Below are 21213 nucleotides of genomic sequence, written 5' to 3'. Positions count from 1 at the left end.
TGGCTAAAATTTCAGTAAGTGTGTACAAGTAAAATGACTTGAGACACATCAACCCTGAACTCTGAAAGCATTTATGGAATTAATTGACACTATTCATTTGTTGTTTCTGTAGCTACTCAGTTGAAGCTGATGACACTGTAAATAAGCATTAAGTTTTGAACTCATTTGGCATTATGGTTGCCCTCAACCTTCAAGTTAGCTGTTTCCTACTTTATAGCAGATGTCTGCAACAAGTTCTAGATGAGCTGGTGCTATTATTACAGGCTAAAAGTTCAAGCCAGGTTAACCTTACTAAGAGAAGTGAGGAACTGATATGACAGATTCTCCATTTTTGAGATACTGTTCCAGGCTCAGGCTCTATTAGGAGGTACTGCCAACATGCTAAGATACCTCTGGTTTAAGAGGACAGATGGATTCTTAAGTGCAAAGGTTACAACTCATCTGTATTTTCACAGAGCTAACTCATCTCAGCAGTGACACACACCGTGTTTTATCAGAACCCCAAACAGACCAAGACAGTCCAGTGCTACCCAAACATTACCTTGAGGAAGTTTTTAACACGTTCTGGATCATAGCAGTTACTTTCCCTGCAGATTCTTTCCACTTCTTTAATTTGCCCTGTCTTGCACGCAGCTTGAATATACTTGAAGTGCACATCTGGATCCTGGCTGAAGTTTACAATAGAGCCCAGGAAATAAAACAAACCTTGAGGGAAAACAGTCAACATGTTATTCTGCTAAAGCACTTGAGTTGGATCAATATTAGCTTTTAAGCAAGCCTTCCAAGTTACAATTACATGAAAACTTGAATCTGACTACTGCAGAAGTTACAAAGAACTGTAAAAAAGATTCAAGCATTGTAATTGTTTTATTAAGAGCAGGTTGTCCTAGCTGAGATGAGCCTGTTGTTCCTCCCCATGAATTACACAGACTAGTGTGTTATATGTAACTTTGATAAATACTGATGTATTATCATCAACTGCCATAGGTCAGCTTTGTTAAAACATCCAGCATGTGCCTTCCATACAAACCCTAGACAGGAGGCAAGGAAGAGTTTAGAAAATCAGAACTAGTTGTGACCAAAAGCTATCATCACACCTTTCACTAAAACAAACACACAGTGCAAAAGCTGCTTGCTAGGACCCACAGCCAAAGTTCACTTAAAGCTGATGCCATATACTACTTGACTGCTTTAGACAAGTGACTGCCAAGTCACTTAGTCAAGAAAGATTCATGTGGGTTTTGGAAAAAAACACATAGGCTGCCTATACAAGAAACCTGTCTACAATAGCATCTTATTCCACTAAACTTTCTCCAAATTCCAAGAGTCCAAGATTATGTTGGGTTCTCAGTCTTTAAGGTTTTCTTTAAAGCTTAGCAAGGTGCTGTTCAGCCACACATCTGCAGAGATTTGAGCACCGACATACCACCATGCTGACTAGACTATACACAGCTCATCTTGTTGAGAAGTATAAAAGCCCGAAACCAAAGGCTACACAAATTTAAGACGACCATTTTGGACAGAGGAAAAAGGCCAGCAGCTTCTTTGGTTAACTTTTAAGGCTGTCCACAGCTCCAAGGTTTTTGGTAGGATTTCAGAAAACCGAACTACGCAACACTGAATGTGGGTGCCCCCCTTAACAGGGAAACTTTAAGGTTTAGGTCAGGTTTTAAAACACTTTTGAGGCCTAGGTACTTAAGTTCAATATGGCTTTCTAGATTTCAGCAGAGACAGTCCTTCATACACACACATATGATGAGGTAAGCACTAGCTCCTTTTGCTAGAGACAAGTGCACAAACTTACCTTCAAAGCTCTTGAAAGACTCAAACAGCTCAATAAGTGACTGTGTTGACAGCTGTTCATGGTATTTTGAAGCTACCTGCACACAGATCTGCAGGTTCTGACGAATGTTAGCAGACAACATAGCACGCAGACACTCCAGAGAGTCTTCTACCGATAAGGAACCGAAATAATTCACTAACCACTGCAAAGACACATATGCCATTTTAGATCAAATTAGAACATTCCACACTCTGAAGTCAAATGTTGAAAGCAATTATTAATGGCCTGGCTTTTGCTAGATTCAGGATATTTGATCTCATACCTCAGGATTGAGAAGATGAGTGTGAACTACTGCACGCTTGATGTCATACAAGTCTGTGAAGTGTTCAAGTGCTCTCTGTAGCAAGCCAGCTTTCTCACACAGCTGAGCTATGTGAGCGCGGTCATAATGAGTAAACATTTGGTTTCCCAGGATAGCATCTGCAACCTAGAAGGAATATTGAAAAGTTTCATTTAGTTCCTAAACACTATCACTAGCATTTGATATGGACCACAATGCAGTGGCTAGTCTAGCTACAGAAAAGCCTAATCCAATAACTCTGAAAAGCATACCTGAGGTGCATGCATGAGGTTCATCTCAAGTAAACGTGTTTGCAGGGGACCTTCTGAGGGACGATTATTCTTCAGTGCATCCAGCAAGAAGGCTGTACATTGCTGAATTAAATTATACTCCATAAAGACATCCACAATCTGCAAATGAAGATTTAGGCTTTTGATTAGAAACTGGAAGTATATTTAAACAAAATAACATCAAGTGCAGCTTCCAAAGCTAAACTGTTTTTTATGGCACTGCACTAAGCTGCCATTTAGTGTTCTTAAAACTAGGAAAGAAACAGCATTGTCCCAGAAAGGTAAATCCAAACTTGTTGCTCAAAAATCTGTCTCTGACGGTAAGAGTAAGGCTCCTCTTACCAATTTTAAGGCCTTGAAGTTAACATTTCATAGCAATAAAGTTACTTACTTGTGTTATGTCTGCAAGAGGCTCTTCATCTTGAACAAGCATTTGTGCAAACTGCTGTCCTTGATCAGGGCTGATTCTCATTACATTCCTCAGCAAAAAAATCCAGTCTGGAGTATATCCAACCTGAATAGATAATGAAAAGTAATAACTCAGCGAGAGCACACGCCTTGTTCAATACAGAGCTCAGTAAAAGCTACTGTCAGTAGCTTACACAACCCAGTTAGGATTTCCTCATTTGGAAGAGGCTACATAGGGAAGTAGGAAAGGATACATGTAAGAAGTCTAGCAGTAATTATTCATAACAAAACCTTAGGCCAAAGTAGGTACTACACAGGCTCTCAGATTCCCCCCACAATTACTTTTAGCTGCATTGGAACATACACTGGTTATTCTTAAACACAGGACAGCTTTGGCAATTTAATTTCCTCTCACCTTCTTCGCATACAAAACAATCTTCTGGACTTGTCCTGTTTCAGCAAAACACTGGATGACTTTGTTTGGAACGTTGGCTCTCAGATAGACACTAAGTGCTAGTGTAGGATCTACAGATTTCACAAGGTCTCCCAGCTCCTCTGAGCACTCCAGCTGTTTCAAGACAGAAATACAGTCAGCCCACCCTGACAGTGCCCTGCTGAAATGCATTACTACCTTCTTCCTCATTTGTCTTCCTTTTGGATTTCTCTTAAAAAAAAAAAATTAAGGCCCAGCTTGATAGCATTATCTGACTCTTTCAGCAGTGATCTAATGGGCTCTGTTTCTTATGCTGTTCTACAGGAGTCAGAAATGCATTCATAGAGATAAAAAGAATTAGATGATACATTGTATCAGCATGTTTCTTCAGCTAATTACAGAAACATAATCACAGCTCAAAGTATATGCAAGTGAGTATCCAAAGAAGCCTGAAGTGGTTTGGGAAAAAAAGGCAGCAGCTCAGGAGCTTTTCCACACCAAGGTGACTCTGCTGTAATTTTAAGTGGAATGAGTGAAGCTCTTGGAGTATTTGATCAATTCTCTTGCAATAATATGGGTCATAGTTACAGGTAGAGTGAACACCTACTGCTCAACTGTTTGATCACACTAGCACATTGATGAGTTGCCCCATTGAGTTTTCCTGGGAAGGAGGGGAGGCTGTCAAGCAGTTATGTCCCTCTGCCTCCATTACCTTATCTTCTTTTAACCATTTTTCCAAGAGCTGTTTGCGTCCCTGCTGAAGCACTGGTCTGCAGAGTTCCAGCGACTCGTACTTATTCAGCTGCCCTTGGTCAAGCAGAATGCCAAAGTACTGTAGTAAAGGGGAAGTCTGTCCTGGCTGAGCTGGAACACTCTGGAACCGGCGTATGGTGTCTGGAGTACGCAGGATTCCCTGCCAGAAATAAGATGCACTTTAGTTTTCTCTTCTGCTATTGTGGCTTGGCAAGATTTTCTCCAGAAAGCTGAAGTTAGAAATGCTTGCCACAGCAACATTATGTTTTGCCAGCCCGGAATAAGTCAGCAGCAGTATAACATCAGCTCAGATATTCCCTTTGAGATGTTTTGACAGAAGATGTGCAATAGTAGCCTATCAGTAGCAATGCAGATTTAAGTTCAGAGGACTGTCCTACAGAATTAAGACACCCTTTTCCTTGCAAGCAAGTTCCTCTCATTTGAATTTAGTCTCTTAGTCTGCCCTTTTTATCTTCTTTCCAGGTGCAGCCCCAGCTAGAGGCTGTCTTTTCATGGAAAATTTTTTAATCATTGGAAAAGATAAGTACCAGAAACATTAAGCCTTATAGCCATTACTTCATCATTTATTCCTCTCCCCCTCTGTGGGCTTCATACAAGCTTTAAGATCTTCCAGTATACAATCAATACTCTCAGCACATTGTGCACAGGTTCTTCACAGGTATGTCTAGTACTACATTAGGACAGGAGCAGTAACAAGATTCTCATCTTGTTACTTATGAAATTCAGCAAGCTTTCCTGAAGCAAGCAGTGTAAGCCGGTAGAGTTCACTACTGTTCTGAATACCAGTCTATTACCTTTGGGGCATTAGCTGCCACTTTTGCTGCCTCCGAATAGTTCCCTTGTGCAAACAGTGCATTGAATTTTCTGGCAAAGAGTTCCTCAGCACCTGCCAGGTTGTTGCGGACAGCCATTCGTAAAGCTAGGTCAGGATTCTGCAGCACATTTGTGATATAGGGAATAATATTCTCTTCTTCCACACACACTGAGAGCACCTGAAGAAATCAAGGAAAACTTCCAGTTAGTCCAAATATAAGTAAGCCAAAGGCTAAGCTAGCCTCTACGAGGAAAGCAATAGCATACATGGAAAGTTTTTTCATCCCTTGGTAACTGCAGAGTTGTGTCATTCTATTTAAGAAACAGAGCTCCAGTTAGAAAGAACCTCTACCATCCAATGACTGCATCAAGGCAGATGATTAACAGTCAGTTTAAACTGAGGTATTGACAGAGGTCAGAAATACAGAGATGTAAGTACTAGCTTTCTTTAACCTGTATTCAGTGTCTTAAGTAACCAATCGTGGAGGATAAACTAGGAACAAGACTTCTGCTCTGTATTACCCATGCTCAACAAGCAACATTTGAAATCAATTCAGTCTAAAGGCATAGCTGTACAATGTTAGCAGACTAGTTTAAACTAGTTAAGTTAGATGTGTATGGAGATACAGTAGCAGATTTTCTTTAAGGCTCAGAACACTATCAGACACCAGATATTCTCAACAGAGTTCAAAGTTAACATATTTAAGACTTCCATTAGCATATGCTCTGCAAGGGGATACAATCTGCCCCCAAAAAGAGAGGTATACACTAGTTCCATCCTCAACAGTAAGACAGTGTTTAGATCCACTGACTGCCATTACAAAACCCTCCAAATTATGCAACTAGGACTTGAGCTGTAGAAGAAACTAGAAGTCAGACAAGCTGCACTCCTGTTCAACTATCCAATACTACCATATTCCTCATTCTACTATTCTGTCTTGTTAATATACGTAAACCTTTAGACATTGATATGAACACTACAGTGTATCATTAAGGGCCAGTGGGATTAGCTAAACAAGTGGTTTCCGGGCAAAGCTTCCTTACTTGTCCCTTTCTGTTTACTCCAATAATTCCAGCTGTTGCTTCATGCTGTGCAGTAACAAATATAGTCTCTCCACTGATTCTGTTCATGTAGATACAAGTGCCAGTTTCCAGGTCATACAAGTGGATATAGCCATATTTTGTTATGAGAAACACCACATCGTGCTTGTCACTGATCTGCAAAACAGGAATAGATTAATCAAATTTGATATTGGATAAAGCAAGTAAGTGCTTTTAATAATCAGCAGATAGCTATGCCATTTCAAGAGAACTAGAAGTGCTGTTATATTTTTACTTAATACTTGAGTACTATCACAGTAGAATGGTGTTTTAAGAGCTTGAAAGACAAGTTAAATATACATGGATATTTCTTCCATAAACAGGAACATGCTGCCTTTGAATGCTCCTTCAGTCTCCACCTTTCCTTTAACACCACTGAAGCAGAGGCAGAAATCACAACAGTTTAGTGCCAAGCCTCAGGTCAATATATTGACCACCTGGCTTCCAGTGCCCTGTTACAGTGTCACATCCACCAAGAGAAGCTACAGACTCGTTCTTATGCTCTTGTTTGCAGCTGTCATACCTGCATGGCAACAGGAAAGTCATTTTGTGCTTCAGGAGGAAAGAAGACATCCACTGCTTTCTTCGGAAATGGCTGATTCCCAGTGGGTGGTGTGCCAACTTCAATGATATGTAACTGCGCAATAGATAAGATTAGTCTGTTAGTTGTTGTATTTAATTTCTGTGACAATAGATTCAACAATAAAGATACAGCAATTCTTTTGCTGCTGAGCCTTAATCCCAAGCTTATGCAGAGATAAACTAAGTCAGTCTTCCTAAATATTTTCACTGGCTAAACATGTGGCATACCGTATTTATGTACCATAGGTGAGGGAAACAGTTAAGCATAATCTTTAGTTACCTCTAGCTACTTAGAAGTTTAAGGATTCAATTAGGTCACTATACACACTCTTTCAAGTTGGTTAACATTTTAGAGACATTTCTGAAGATGTTTCTCTGAATCTAGCGTTGGTTTTACCTTGTTTTAGCTGTCACAAAGTAGCTCACATAATTCCAGTGTTAGTATTAGACAACTAGTTAGCCTTGTAACTCTAGCGTTCAATTTTTTGTATCCAATATTTTGGAAGTAAGTTAAGCCTGATACTGGGGATCAGCATCAAAGAAAGATTACAACAGCTTTTCCCTTAAGCTTAGCCTGCGAAGCTGAGAGTCACATGTTTCAAGCAGCTAATTAGGCTGGTTATGACATGCCACCTTACTTCATGACTCAAAACAGACTCCTGCTACATCAGGTAGTCCCTGCTGTGAAGCTCTGTATGCACCAGTTTTCACATACATGGATATATAGCATCCAGGTTGACACATAGTCCTTCACTTTTTTTCCTAAAGGCAACTTTGTGCATTAAACCATTTGGTTTCCTGGAAGCAGATAACCAGGGTGAGTCACTAAAGATTACAGCATATTTAGAACCAAGTCTTACCTTACCCCCAGCTTGCCCTCTTACTGCAAAACAAAAGAGAGTGGATTCTTCAGCATTTCCTTCCATCTTGAACTGCGCAAAGCTAGCTGCGTGTCCCTCAATTGGTTGTGACACTTTTCTATCTACAGAATATAGCTGCATTGCTCCCACAACACGATTTTGCTAGACAAGACAGAACAGGAGTCAGGAATTACAGGAACTCAGCCAGTAATTTCATTTAAGTTAGTGTTAGTAAATATGTTGTCCTATCAAGCTGAAGTACCATGCCATGAGGTACCATTCTCTTACAAAGGCATCACTTAAGACTCTTAACCTTGTACTAGTGTTTATACCATTATTGTAATATTTTCAGTAACACTTAAGTTTGTTATTTGAAGATCAAGACAAGCATTTACATTCCCAACAATGTTTTAGGAAAGAAAACAAACATATCAGTCCTGCTCCTACAGGAGGAGGAAACAAGACAAGCTCTGCGTTTTCCATGGCAGGCCTCCCTAGTGGTAAAGTACCTGTGCAGATATGCCTGTTAGCAGTAGCCATTTCTGCTTAGCATCAGTACGGTAGTTGATGATCTGGCAGCCAGCAAGACTAGAATGGCGATCAAACATTTTCACAGGCTGGGACTCCCCCTCCATACTCCAGTGGTAGACTGCATTATCCGTTACAAGGGCAACAGTATTCAGAGAGATCCACTTCCAGAAGGTGACATCATCTGTCATTGTATGAGCCTTCATTTTGCTCTTCATTTCAATGTTAAATATTTGAAGCGTTTTCCCAGCTAGAAAACACAACAGTGTTTGCCATGTTACAGTTTCCACTTGTTACTTCAAGCACTGGTTAAAAGTAGAAGAGCTGCACTATGATATTAAACCCTTATGACTTCCTTCAAGAAAATGCTGTTATATACTGGCAGTATCTTCAGTGATCAGCTATTACTTTTAACCAGACCACATTCCTAGGGCTAATTTTACCAATTTGCCACTACTGAGCTACCAAACAGATGTGGAAAACAACTTGGTAGGAGACAAGAGCTTCAATTGTACGATACTTCACATACATCAAAACTAGGTTACAATAATGCTGAGTATCTTGAAAGTTGTGATGAGAGCTATGCCGGTGTCATTAGAAACTATGTCCACATCTGTTTTAAGTATAAAAAAAGCGCAACATGCAACAGTCAAGTTGGCAGAGGCTTTCGTAATTCATTAACCAAAACCCTTAGGTTGCACTAATGGGACACACAGCTACTGGTTGCAAACCAGACTAACAGAAACTGTGCAAGGAAGGGAATCTAGTGACCAACACAAGCTCTAGAAGGTAGGTAAGAGGAAAAAGTTCTCTGAATTACATAGAATGGTGCATACATACATCCTGAACAGCCACCTGCAGTCATTTCTACCAGTTTTTACAATGCAGTGGCATATAAGAAATTATTTCTTCCTGTTGAGAAGATAAGGAAGGTTCTGACCAACTTCTACTAGTTTTAGGAGACAGCTATTTAAGCCCATGCTAGTGTAGCCCAAGAGGAATGTAAGAGATCATGGGAAACTAGGTGCAGGTCAGAATATCTACTATAGTTACTAACAGTAACTCAGCTTGATAAAGTCACAGTGCCATATGGGCAAGTGCCTTCACTGACCAAGGATTAGTTTAGTTTGAAGCCACCATTAGTTCAGCTATTGACAGAACGTGCAGAGTCAGGAGTTTCTCCAGAGCTTGGAGAAGACTGTCTAATAGGGTTACTCAGGCTGCAGGCTAGCAGTTTGTTTCCATATCTAGTACAGCTGGAGCTTTAGAGTCAAGGGAGATGACATTCAGGTAACATGTATCCTACTTAATATGCCTTGCATAGCATGAGGCAAAATCTAGACATAAGTTGAAAGGGTCAGTCCTGTTTATAAAAAGCTTAATATCAAGACCCCAATAGTTTAAGTATACTTCAAGTTCTCAAGTGGATTAATTTTCTGAATCTTAAGGATTCACTTGTTTGGGAAGGCATGAAAAACCTCTGAATTTTAAGCTTTCAGTTGCTTAAACACCACTGTTCAGCCATGTGCACCATAGATCTGAGCCATTTCATTCTGCTTTTCCTTTTCATAAGACACGACAGGAACTAGTACAGTCAATTGAAATAACTCACCATCTGCACACACAAGAAAGCATTAAAGTTGTGACAAAACAGTAGCACAGTATTAAAGACAAACTTAGATAACATTGAATACATATAAATCTTTCCATTAGCAATACATGCATTTCTGGAGTGACAATATTTAAGGCTTCTTGGGCGTCTTGGGGAAAGAGATCGACACTTCTGGAAACTCCAGAGGAATGCTTGTTTTCTGTATTGCCAGAGATACCAAGCTAGCTGACCTTGTGCTTTATTCACCACACAAATCTGCCCTGCATAGTTTTACCCTTCTTATCACTGACTGATATAATAAACACGCACAAACTTGTGCGCTGGCCTCTTCCAGCAAGGCCAGACTAAGGCCTTCCGGAATATTTCCCCTCCTCCCCAGTCTTAGTTTTCCTCTCTGTAAAGAGAGGCTTACTTGACAGACCTTATACGCTTAGAAGATCAAGTCTCACTTCCCTCTAATATGATTCCAGGCTTGAGGCTCCAGAAGTATCTTAAAGCCTACACTTTCCTTCCAGCTCTCCTTGCTCGGAAGGGAGCATTCTATAAGCATTCTGACTGAAGCAAAAAAATCATCCTAATGATCAGCAAAGAGCAGGAAGCCTCAACTGAAGTTTACTGCCCAGCTACCTTCAGAAGAACTGAAAATGCATTAAACTTAAGCTCCCATTAAGCTGTGGAAAATTGGTAAGGGATTCTCCCACATAAATTGCCTGAGAGACTTAAGTCTGTCATAAACTAGTCTTACAGAAAGCTGTCCATCCATTTCAAACATTTCTTTATCAGGACTTCCATACCTTTTAACGCAATTACTTTACTGGCGGGGTTCATGATAGCACTGTCAGCTGAAATTGGTCTTCGAATAGGGTTGCTGGGGTCATTCATGTCAATGATCACCACTTGAGCCTGTTCTCCTACTTTCTCTCTTATGCAGATGAATTTGTCAGACTCCATTGTCAGAGTGCTGAAGCCAATGTTTGCTGGGTTGATGCCCAGATTTTGGAGCTGGAAGAGAAAAAAGGTGTAGCATTAAGTTACTACCTCGGTATAGCCATGAACAGCTTTTGTGAAAGTCGCAAGAGATACTAGGCTTCACCTACCTTTTTGTGACAATACAACCACGCTACCCAAAAATGGCATGGCACGCAAATTCTTGCCCATCTTCAATTAAACCCCGCAGGCTTCCTGAAGAAGCCCTGCAGCACTCAGGTGCTTGGTATCTTGTCTTCAAGGTCCATTTACAACTTACTGTTTTGAAAACAACTTTTGAGCCCCTCGTACAGTTTAAGGCACGATGAACTTGCCTGCTCCTGGTAGCTCTGCTAGAGTTGCAGCTTCAGTACTCACTCTCACCAGCTTTGCTTCCAGAGCCCTAACTCATTCCACTGAGCTTGGCAGCTATCGCTATTTCAAGCTTAGCATCACATGTGAGGTGTCTGAGCTTTATCTTTATCCTTGTAGAGTTAAAAAAAGCTACCTGTCTAGCAATTAGCCTAGTCCTGTCTAGCAGCAAGGCTGTATACCACCCAGCAGGCAGAGCTAACACATTCGAGATGGACACTACTGAAATCAGACATGGCTCATCCACAGCCATATTTAACATGGAAGATATCAATAAATCACCTCCTTTTCTGCTGAGCCACAGTCTACTTCTGTAAACCTTTAAATGCATACCCTCAAATTATGTTTCTAGTATGGCTTGCAACAAAACACAGTTTAATTAATACCACTTCATTGCATTTGCAACAGGCTGGTGTGTTAGGATGTCAGTAGTGAAGCAAAGTTTATTCCATTTTTAACGGCTGAAATGCAGAATGGTTAGTTCACCTCACATACAGATACCCAGCTTGTGGGTGGATATACCTTAAAAAACTCAAGACCAGTTTTCTACCGTTAAAGGAATTATCACTTCTAATACTTCAGATATTTTTCTTTCTGGGAGACTGTTTGAACTTCAAGCCCAAGGACTCCCAAGAAGGGCTAGACCTTCAAAGCCTTTTTAGTATTATTGTACTAGTTTGAAGCAAAACAGTAAGCTCTTATCAGCTGTGCTCTGTACAAGCTCTGAGATGACCACGCCTCAGCTGCTCTGTTCCTGCCTACTTGCAGCTTGTGATAAAGAGGGTGTTTTACTATACTTCCCCTTCGCCCCAGCTTTCAGGCAATGCACGCGAGTAACATCTAAGCTACGGCACACCAAGTTAACAGAACAAGCTTCACAAAAGGCACGTCAATGGACTATTTATATAACCCAGTGAATCAAGACAGACAGATCTTGGTACAGTTTAAGGTTGAGACTCAAAACCAAGTCAGTTTTAGCTGCTTGGGTCTGCTGAAGGAGAGCCTTTCTCGCAGATGATTCAGACTTCATGCATGGTTCTCTGGGCACTCTGCATTTAAGTCCTTTGTCCTAAAGGACACTATTTCATTGAAGTTACCGTGAGAGGACTCTTTCAAGAGAGGACTTCACCGTTTGAAGCTCTTCAGTCAGGTTTGAACAAAACCAAAAACATGTTCAGGCTTTTTAATGTTTAAGGGCTCATTTCATAACTAGTTGACAGAGAGTTAACACTGATCTTTTGGTAAACTTAAGGTCTACCCAGCTTTTCTTCTTCAAAAGATTTCACGAGAGATAAGACTACAAGCAGAACAGATTTAAATGTAATTCTTGAAGCTAGGCATCAAGCTAGTTACCATGACTGACTAGCTGAAGCTGTTCTTCCAAGGCAGAATATCTACACTTCCTGCGATGCCACACAGTGAACAGTTTCATTCAGAGACAGCTCCCTTTACATCCATCCACCTGACAATAAAGCCAGGAAACTTTCAGGTGAAAGATAAGTGTTTTATCAGCTCTCCCAAGAGAAAACTGTCTTAATGCTACAGCTATAAAAATCAAATCCTACCTCCTTGACAGGTCAGAACTCTGTTACTCAGGTTTAAGTCAGCGTTTGAGGTCCAGCACCACAGAATCCAACCACACATTCTTTAGCAACATGGATTCGCTTAGGAGATTTCAGATTTAAGTTCAATTCTCCCTTTCACACCTTTATTTGGGTAGTATTCTCTAGGCCCAAAACTCTGGTATTTTTACATCAGCTAGGCAGGGCTATATGCAACCCAGTCACACCCCTGCAGGCAGAGATGGTTTGAAGATGTAAGAGTTTCATCTAGTAGAGCTGGAGAGACTTACTATGATGTTGCATTTCCTTTTGCTAGGGCTGCAAGCTTAACAAGTGCAAAATCATTTATCAAGCAATCCATTTCCTTGTTAGTTTGGTAGAGGAGGGTAGTTTGAGTGCCAAGTACTCCGCCTGGCAGTAACTCACAGCACTACACTCAAACATTGTTGACAGAACAAACCAAGTCCTAGCAGATGGCAGACCTCTTCGGGAGGCCTGGACTTAGCCACTGAATCAAAGTTGCTTAGATATTGCAAGACAGATTTATCTTAATCATGATCAAACTGCCATCTGCTAGGCATCACCTCTGAGGCATCCAGCCATAGTTAGTAGTGTAAGATGCGGTCCTTTTTAAACTTGAGGCCATTTTCAAAGACTAGATATTCCTTTGAAAAGATTTAGTCGATTGGCACTGGAGCTCTGAAGAAAGCTTGAAGAAGCTTTTTGATGGAGGCGTGACCATTAGTGAGGTCTTTAAGTATACAAGCACTTTCTGCTAACATTTCATCTTTTAATCTCAACAGATCCAAGTGCATGAACCAAGTCTGCTTCAAGCACGAAAACAGGAAGATGACTCTAACCATGACAATCTCTGCATTTGATTACACAAGAGCATCACCAGCCAAGAGTGGTACTTGCTTTGCCCAGTCAGTAAGGCTAATGGTAACTTCTTGGCTGCACTCAGACCTGATGCAGAGATGTATCGGGTTTGTGTGGCAAGGTTTTGGTAGCAGGAGAGGGTTACAGGGGTGGCTTCTGTGAGAAGCTGCTGGAAGCTTCCCCTATGTCCAACAGAGCCAATACCAGCCAGCTCCAAGACCGACCCGCCACTGGCCAAGGCCAAGCTAATCAGTGATAGTGGTAGTGCCTTTGTGATAACATATTTGAGAAGGAAAAAAAGTTGCAGGGGGCAGAGAAACAGCAGCTGGAGACAGGAGTGAGAACATGTAAGAGAAACAACCCTGCAGACACCAAGGTCAGTGAAGAAGGGGGAGGAGATGCTCCAGGCACCGGAGCAGAGATTCCCCTGCAGCCTGAGGGGAAGACCATGGTGAGGCAGGCTGTCCCCCTGCAGCCCAGGGAGGTCCACGGTGGAGCAGATCTCCACCTGCAGCCCGTGGAGGACCCCACGCCGGAGCAGGTGGGTGCCCGAAGGAGGCTGTGACGCCATGGGAAGCCCGTGCTGGAGCAGGCTCCTGGCAGGACCTGCAGATCTGTGGAGAAAGGAGCCCACGGAGCAGGTTTTCTGGCAGCACTTGTGACCCCATGGGGAACCCATGCTGGAGCAGTGTGGTCCTGAAGGACTGCAGCCCAGGGAAGGGACCCATGCTGGAGCAGTTCGTGAAGAACTGCAGCCTGTAGGAAGGACCCACGTTGGAAAAGTTTGTGAAGGACTGTCTCCTGTGGGAGGGACTCCACACTGGAGCAGGGGAAGAGCATGATGAGTCCTGCCCCTGAAGAGGATGAAGCGGCAGAGACAATGTGTGATGAACTGACTGTAACCCCCATTCCCTGTCCCCCTACGCTGCTTGGGTGGGTAGGTAGAGAATCCGGGAGTGAAGTTGTGCCCGGGAAGAAAGGAGGGGTAGAGGGAAGGTGTTTTGAGATTTGGTTTTATTTCTCATTACCCTACTCTGGTTGATAGGCAATAAATTAAGTTAGTTTTCCCCAAGTTGAGTCTGTTTTGCCCATGACAGTAATTGGTTGAGTGATCTGTCCCTGTCCTTATCTCGACCCAAGAGCCCTTTGTTACATTTTTCTCTCCCCTGTCCAGCTGAGGCCGGTGTGTGTGTGTGTGATAGAATGGCTTTGGTGGGCAGCTGGCATCCAGCCAGGGCTAACCCACTGCAACACAACTCTTGAAAGTACTGATCTTTCCCTGGACTATAGGTTATTTGCTTCCCCAAGCAGGCTAAAGTTCAGGTGAGCAAGGCAGGAGTGTTTATAAAGCTAAGCAAAGTAAACAGAGACTAAGATTACTATTAGGAAACATGACAAGAGATATTTCTTTGGAGGCATTTATTATGAAAATTTCAATACTATTCCATGTACGAACTCCTGAGTTTGCACTACAACTAAGAATATGGCACTTATGGCAGATTTTCTACCCTTTCTCTTACCATAGAGGAAAAAAACCCAAGTGTTTAATATTGCACTCATTTAGATCCACTACCTTACATCAATTCATAAACAAGTTTAAAAGACTTGGGGAAAAAAGAAGGAATCATAAGATACTCCTACATTATACTACAAAAAAACACTTCCTTGGCTTTCAAGCAGCTATTAAAGCAGAACTTGGTAGCTGTGCTTGGGCAACCAATTTACAGTTCAAATCATTTTACACCAACATTTGTTGGAAAGTTGCATTATACCAGTCTCCTGAAAGCATGTTGAGAAGAAAGTGTCCTGTGAAGTATCTGCTTCATTAGAGTGGAACCATGAAACAGGTTGCCAGAGACAGCAGCAACTCCTGTTCAGCAAAGATGCTGCCTTGAAGGACTCCTCTAACTTGAGGTTGGATACTTCAGTCAATTGCAGGCTGTACTGAACCATCGAATATTATGACAACATTCATCTGAACAGCATTGAGAGATGAATCTTTGTAACATGGCAAGTGAAAGTCTGATTAGTAAAATTATTTTTTCACTGGAAGGTAATTCAAGTACAGTTCTGGTAACTCACCCAGAGAAGTTGTCATATTACATGCATGTTTGAAAAACTGAATGGTAAAACTGCTGACAAGAGTCTCTTTGTTGACCCCTTCCTGGAACATTTGCTTTCTTGTGACAGTTTGCTTAGCTGTCAAATAATTTCTCCTTGCCTACAAGGAAGGGCGCGGAACTGCTGAGTACGCATTTCACCTCGACAGGATATAACCACTGTTCTTGTAGCCACAAGCAGCTGCTTAGTCTCTGCCCAGAGACTCCTTATCTACATGCAGCTAGAAATCACGTAGCTGGGAAATGCCAGTTAACAGAAATATTCCCAGTCTTTTGAGCAGCACGGAGCTCCTTGATGTGCAGTGAGTCACATTAGCTCTATTGCAAGGCCATGCATATCTGTGCTGATCTGTTAGCGTTGCTGACTGCAGTTCTGTAACACAGGAGTCCCACAGCCAGTCAATGGCTCCAGAGTACTTCACGCTTAGCAGCGCAAGGTAAGACTTACAGTTTGTGACAGGCTAGGAAGTTATGTTTCCAACAGATAAGAGACCTCTATAACATTCAAGAGCTCTTCTATTTCTATATCCTTCCTATTTTCTGCTTCACCCTCAATAGGCTGAGGTAGCCATCCGGTCTCAGCAGCCACAGGCATGCTGTGTGACTATTTTGGTTACAAGCCACAGCTGATACTGTACCTGCTGAAACTGGAGTTCAGAACCACTGGTTGCCATTACTTATCTTTGGTTAAGTCACCACAGTCCCAGCGTGAAGTGCTAACGAGTAGTGCCACCAAGACAAGCAGGCCTGTTTACTTCAGTACCTGCTGCAAGGGACAGGCCAAGAGGAATAGCTTATGAACTGCTTAACTAATTGTTCCTATCCAATTAGTGGACGCACACACACTCTTCAGGTCATCTAGATTTTTCACAGCGTTATTTGTTACAGATTTTCCCACTGTAAGAATACTCCAAGCTCACTGATTTTAGGAATTCAGATCCACTAAGAAGCAGGGGGCAAGACACAGCCCCCCCCCCCCCCAAAAAACAGCATTAGGCACAGCAGCCCTGTCTAATTCCTGATTTAAAATAACAACAAAAGACTTAACTGCTTCAAATTAATGCTTTCATAGCAGAGATTTAGTGTTTCAGGATATATTAAACTGTCTCACTGCCAGCACAATACACGGAAGCATTTAGTTGTTTGTCATTCTTAGAATGAAGTAGTAAATTTGTAAGTTTTATTATACGATGACTCGGCTGTCCAGTTTTATTCAGTTAGCTCTTTGGCACAGCTAGCTATGATTCTGAGAGCCATCCAAGTACCGCAGCCCTAGAACAGCACAGCCGCCATTCAGGTTTGCTCCACTGATGACCAACAGATACAAGAACCCTTTTCCTAGTTTAAAAGAGTAGTTCTGTCTCAGCACCAAGCACACAGCATGAGCTGACAGTTTTCTGTACTGTCTAGCCAAGTCTACAGGATAATTTAATTTTTTTTAAAATATATTTAGGTTCAGAAGAGTATTTATTAATGCCTTAAGTCACGCCAGTACAGCGGTGCACCTGGTCCAAGTTCAATTTTTATGTATTTCAGGGTAGTGTAGCTAAATTAAATGGCAATCACAGTTCATCACCTGCTAACTTGTCTGTTTCCTTCTCATTCATCAGGAACATGTAATCTTAGAAAAGCTCCATACACCTACCACAGTAGGCAGTTGTGTTTTGTTTGCACCCTCAAGTACACAGAGGAACCAACTTACGGAATCCCTAAAACCTGAATACGAGCAACCAGATTTGCAATCATTTGACATACTGAACTCTGATGTCCCACTACATGCCCACTGCACTGCTTCCTCATGGCTACTTAAAAAAAAAGCAGGCAGCACTATGAAGTTTTATAACAAGTCCAGTAGTTTTGCTAGCACAGGAATCAACTTTCTCCTTGGAAACTCCCAAGGAGAAAGTTTCTCCACAGTGTGTTGTTGATTTTTTTTTTTTGTGGCAAGGCAGGCATCTACAATAGACAATACACAGATAACCTCCTACATATTTGTGACTACTGAGACTTCAGAGCTAGGTAATGGGACTCAAACAAACAAAACCTGAAGCCTGACCACACTTTTTTTTTTTTTTAGACTTCACTTAGGAACTATCCAGAAAGCTTACTTAACCCTAGTAAGCTAACTACTTGCCACATCTTACTTGCCCAAACTAGATCTTTAGCTCAAATTGTGGGTACAAAGCATGCTGTACTGCGTACCCAAGAGACAAAGACATCCAGGAGCACAACAGCGCAGGGCTTCTGGAGCCTTTAACTCTTCATTCCCATATCACCTAGCCAAGATGCTGACAGCAACAGATAATGCCAGCGTGCCTGGAGTAGTGCAATATGGAGTGCAACTGGACTGAAGCTGAAGATCAGGACAAGGTTTGTACAGACAGTTACTTGACCGTTTTCTGACCTGTAGTGGTGGATCCAGGGAGAACGAGCATCATACCACACATATTTCTGACTGCCAGTCTTCTAGATTAATTAAAAGCAACTTTCAATAATAGCCTCACAAGAACTTTCTCATTCATATCCATCATCTGCCTTTTTATGAATAAGGCTCCAGTTGGGTACCTTGTCTTTCGTTAAGCATCAGCTACAAACTTGCAAGTGTTGCACAACACCTGTACCACAAGTTTCCTAAACAATGTAGGTCAGGCACAGTTCAAGAAATTGTATGGAGTCCATGAGGACCTCCTGTGAACAGCCTGGAATACGCTAAAGCAGTTCTGGATAGCAAAAATGTAGCAATACCAATGTTTCCGCTCTCAAAATTTGCTCCAACAGCAAGTCAGAAGATTCAGCACAAAAACAGTACCTCCGCGAATTCAAGTTCCTCTGAATTTTTTCAATGAAATAAAATGAGGAAGTTCAGTAGGCACAGCAAACTGAAGTGTTACGGGCAAGAGCCACACGCATGTAGGTTCAGAAAGCTGGACACCCAGCCTCACAAAGAGCAGCTCACATATGCAGTTGTAAAAGATACCAGTTAAGCCAATGGTCTACATTAAATAGGAACAGGGAAAAAAAAAAATAAAATAAACAGATAAATCACTCTTTAGTCAGAACAGTCATGTTCCACAACAGTGCTGGCCTGACACCTATCAGCACTTCTGGAGAGAGGCTGATGAGTTTCGTTATGTAATAGTACTCATGTCATTAGAGACCTGGTAGTGGGTCACATGCAAAGTTTGTATCTTAAATAATGTATCATAGATGCATTTCCACAATACTTTATTAAGAGCTGGGCTACCCAGAGGGATGAGTTTCACCTGAGTATACAGAACCTGCTCAATACCCAGTTCTAGGCTATGCCACTACCAGGAGAGAACACTTGCTCAGAGTTGAAGCTCTGGCCAACTCATGAGATTCTCCTGTCAGTGCTGCTCACTAAGGAAGAGTCCAGGGCTACACCTAAGCTATGAGTTCTAGCTGGTTTTAAACTGATATTGAAGTAAAGTTATCCAGTGCTCAACAGTTAGCTAGCTAGATAAAAACCAATTATGGTAGGTTTTTTTTAAATCTAAACATAAAACTATGGACAGCAGTAATTTACACAGCAAAACAAGTATTTTGCAATTGTTCTTTTAACAAGGTGTTTAGAAATTAAATTCTTTCCATTTGGGTTAGAAAAAAAGTCACTACAAATCATGCAAATCCATCACTAGGTGGGTTAGTGCCCACCACAGTCCCAGTTAGCTAAGCACAAACTACACACAGATGCAGGGCTACAGACAGGTTGCTAGAAGCCAGAAGACCCTGCCCAGGTACATCAATGTCACTTTTATTATACAAGTTCTCCTCAAAAAATACTCCTCAGTAGTGAAGCCAAGCTTAACACCATCACAGCTACAGCAACTCAGGATGAGAAGCATGGCTCGTAGTACTTCGCCCTATAGACTAGTCAAATAGGAAGTACACATTGCACAATTGTGTTACCACTTCCAGACCCCTCCCTGTACTCCAGCTCCAGCTTCACTGAGAGACTTTAAAGGCACATGCTTATTTGAGAAGGTAACCTTGCATTCCTGCAGCAGAGCAATTTTAAAATTTGTTGCTAGTGCCTTTATAAAGCCACCTTAAAGAAACTAAAGAGCATCACTTGGGAATAATCTATTAGCATCCAGTTATGGTTTAATGATACCCAAACCTAGAATTTGTCAGAGACCAGTAGACACCAGAAAGTGTAGACCTGGCACTTCTGTGCCTGCACTGCCACAGCTGTACTGCAGGGAAGCCCGCAGTAGCTTTCACATTTCGCTGCAATATGTGGTTTTTCTTCACAGAAGATGACATTACAAGTCAGAACATCAACAAAATCACTTCGTGTGTCCTTACAGTTATAAGAAGTCTTAGCCTCGTTAAAAAAAAAAATAAAAAATTAAGCGATACACGGAGACAATTTGGCCTCCTCATCAATTCACCCCCTCCGCCCCCCCATCCCTTGCAGATCCCACACCGAAGCGGGATTTCCCACTCCCGCTGCCCCGGAGGAGACCGACTCTCTCCCGGGAAGCAAAGAGGAACCACCCGCCCTCTCCCCTCCCGCCTCCCCGCAGGTGCTAGCGTGGGCTCGCCGCCAGCCTCGCCTACACCCACCGGCACCACAGACACCCCACCACCCGCACCGGGGAAGGCGAGGCGGGGACCGGCCAAGGGCTGGATACCCGGTACCTCGGCCTTTCGCCTCCTCCCCAGGACGCGGAGAAGCCCCGGCGGCTCCCCAGCCCTTCCCCTCAGCTCCGGGCCCGCTGGAAGGTGCCCTTCGGGAAGACACGGTGGGCAACCCGCGGCGGGCAGGCGCTGCCCGGGCTTAGACGCCGGTAAGGCTTTGCGGGAGGGCGGCCATCCCGCCACCGGAGGGACCCGGGCCGCTCCACGGCCCCTCAAGACGGGCCCGGAGGCCTCTCGCCCAGGCACCGACCCCCCCCGGGGCGGCTCCTCCGCCTGAGGGAGCGGCGCGGCCCGGCCCGCCTCAGCACCCGCTCTCCCGGCCCGGCCCGCCTCAGCACCCGCTCCCTCAGCCCGGCCCGGCCCACTTCGCGCCCACCTGGAGATGCTCCTGGAAACGAATCGGCAGGATCTGGGCCATGGCGGCGGCGGCGGGCTGGGGCTCCAGTCCGAGGCCGGACCGGAGTCACACCTCAGCGGGGTCCGGGCGGCGCGGGGAAGCGGGACCGCAATGGCGGAACGGGCCAGAGAGCGGGGAAGAGCCGCGGACGATCCGGAAGCTGCCCCCGCCGGCGGAAGGATACCGCCGCGGCAGGAAGAGACCTGCCCTCACCTGCCGGGACCGGCCTTAACAGCGCCGGCCGGGCGGAAGGATCCCCCGCCGAGCGGAGTGACACGCACGCCGCGCAACCAATGGGAACGGCGGAGGGATCCTCCACCGGAAGGGACTATTTCGAGACTCATCACTCCTCCCTCCCCGGCCTTTTTTTTTTTTTTTTTTGCCACATCATGCGACTGAGGTGCGGCTGCGTCACTTCCGTTCCGCGCTCGTCGCCCCGGTGGGTCACGTGGGCGGGGGGCAGAACGGCCGGGCAAGGTGACTCCCCCGGGGGGGCTTCTTTTTTTTGGGGGGGCTCCTTGGCGACTGAGGGTCCCGGGGGGGGTCTCCCCGGTCAGGGACGCGATCGCTGCTTCCCCCCCCACTCCCTGCGCCCGGTAGTTCCCGATGAGGGCGGTTTTCCTCCCAAATCCCCATTTAAAAAAAAAAAAGAAGGGAAAATAGAGTCTGGACCGACTTTCTTCCTTTCCTTCACCAAAACGACGGGGTGCAGCAGTGCCCTGAAGGTC

At 43.5% G+C, this 21213-nt stretch overlaps 1 protein-coding gene across 3 annotated transcripts in view; it reads right to left on the bottom strand.

Annotated features, from left to right (window-relative positions):
- CLTC (clathrin heavy chain) overlaps window positions 1–20788 on the bottom strand; it is a 35468-nt gene extending 14680 nt beyond the window's left edge. The window contains exons 1-14 of one of the 3 annotated variants that reach the window (XM_075032917.1): window positions 20465–20788; window positions 10319–10526; window positions 7894–8162; window positions 7385–7546; window positions 6466–6579; window positions 5886–6059; window positions 4823–5020; window positions 3967–4167; window positions 3237–3389; window positions 2805–2927; window positions 2396–2533; window positions 2106–2270; window positions 1805–1985; window positions 542–705 (exon numbers count right to left, since the gene is read on the bottom strand). In XM_075032917.1, the coding sequence (XP_074889018.1) occupies window positions 542–705; window positions 1805–1985; window positions 2106–2270; window positions 2396–2533; window positions 2805–2927; window positions 3237–3389; window positions 3967–4167; window positions 4823–5020; window positions 5886–6059; window positions 6466–6579; window positions 7385–7546; window positions 7894–8162; window positions 10319–10526; window positions 20465–20506 (2292 nt within the window). In that variant the 5' untranslated portion in view covers window positions 20507–20788. Of the gene's footprint in view, window positions 1–541; window positions 706–1804; window positions 1986–2105; window positions 2271–2395; window positions 2534–2804; window positions 2928–3236; window positions 3390–3966; window positions 4168–4822; window positions 5021–5885; window positions 6060–6465; window positions 6580–7384; window positions 7547–7893; window positions 8163–10318; window positions 10527–10621; window positions 11032–20464 lie in introns of those variants that run through there. The other 2 variants (XM_075032918.1, XM_075032919.1) reach the window with 2 other exon arrangements.
- Between the last annotated feature and the right edge of the window lie 425 nt (window positions 20789–21213).

Source organism: Buteo buteo, chromosome 7, assembly GCF_964188355.1.
Source record: "Buteo buteo chromosome 7, bButBut1.hap1.1, whole genome shotgun sequence".
NCBI lineage: Eukaryota > Metazoa > Chordata > Aves > Accipitriformes > Accipitridae > Buteo > Buteo buteo.
The sequence above is the reverse complement of the archived record's forward strand: the minus strand, read 5'-3'. Positions and strand labels throughout refer to the sequence as shown.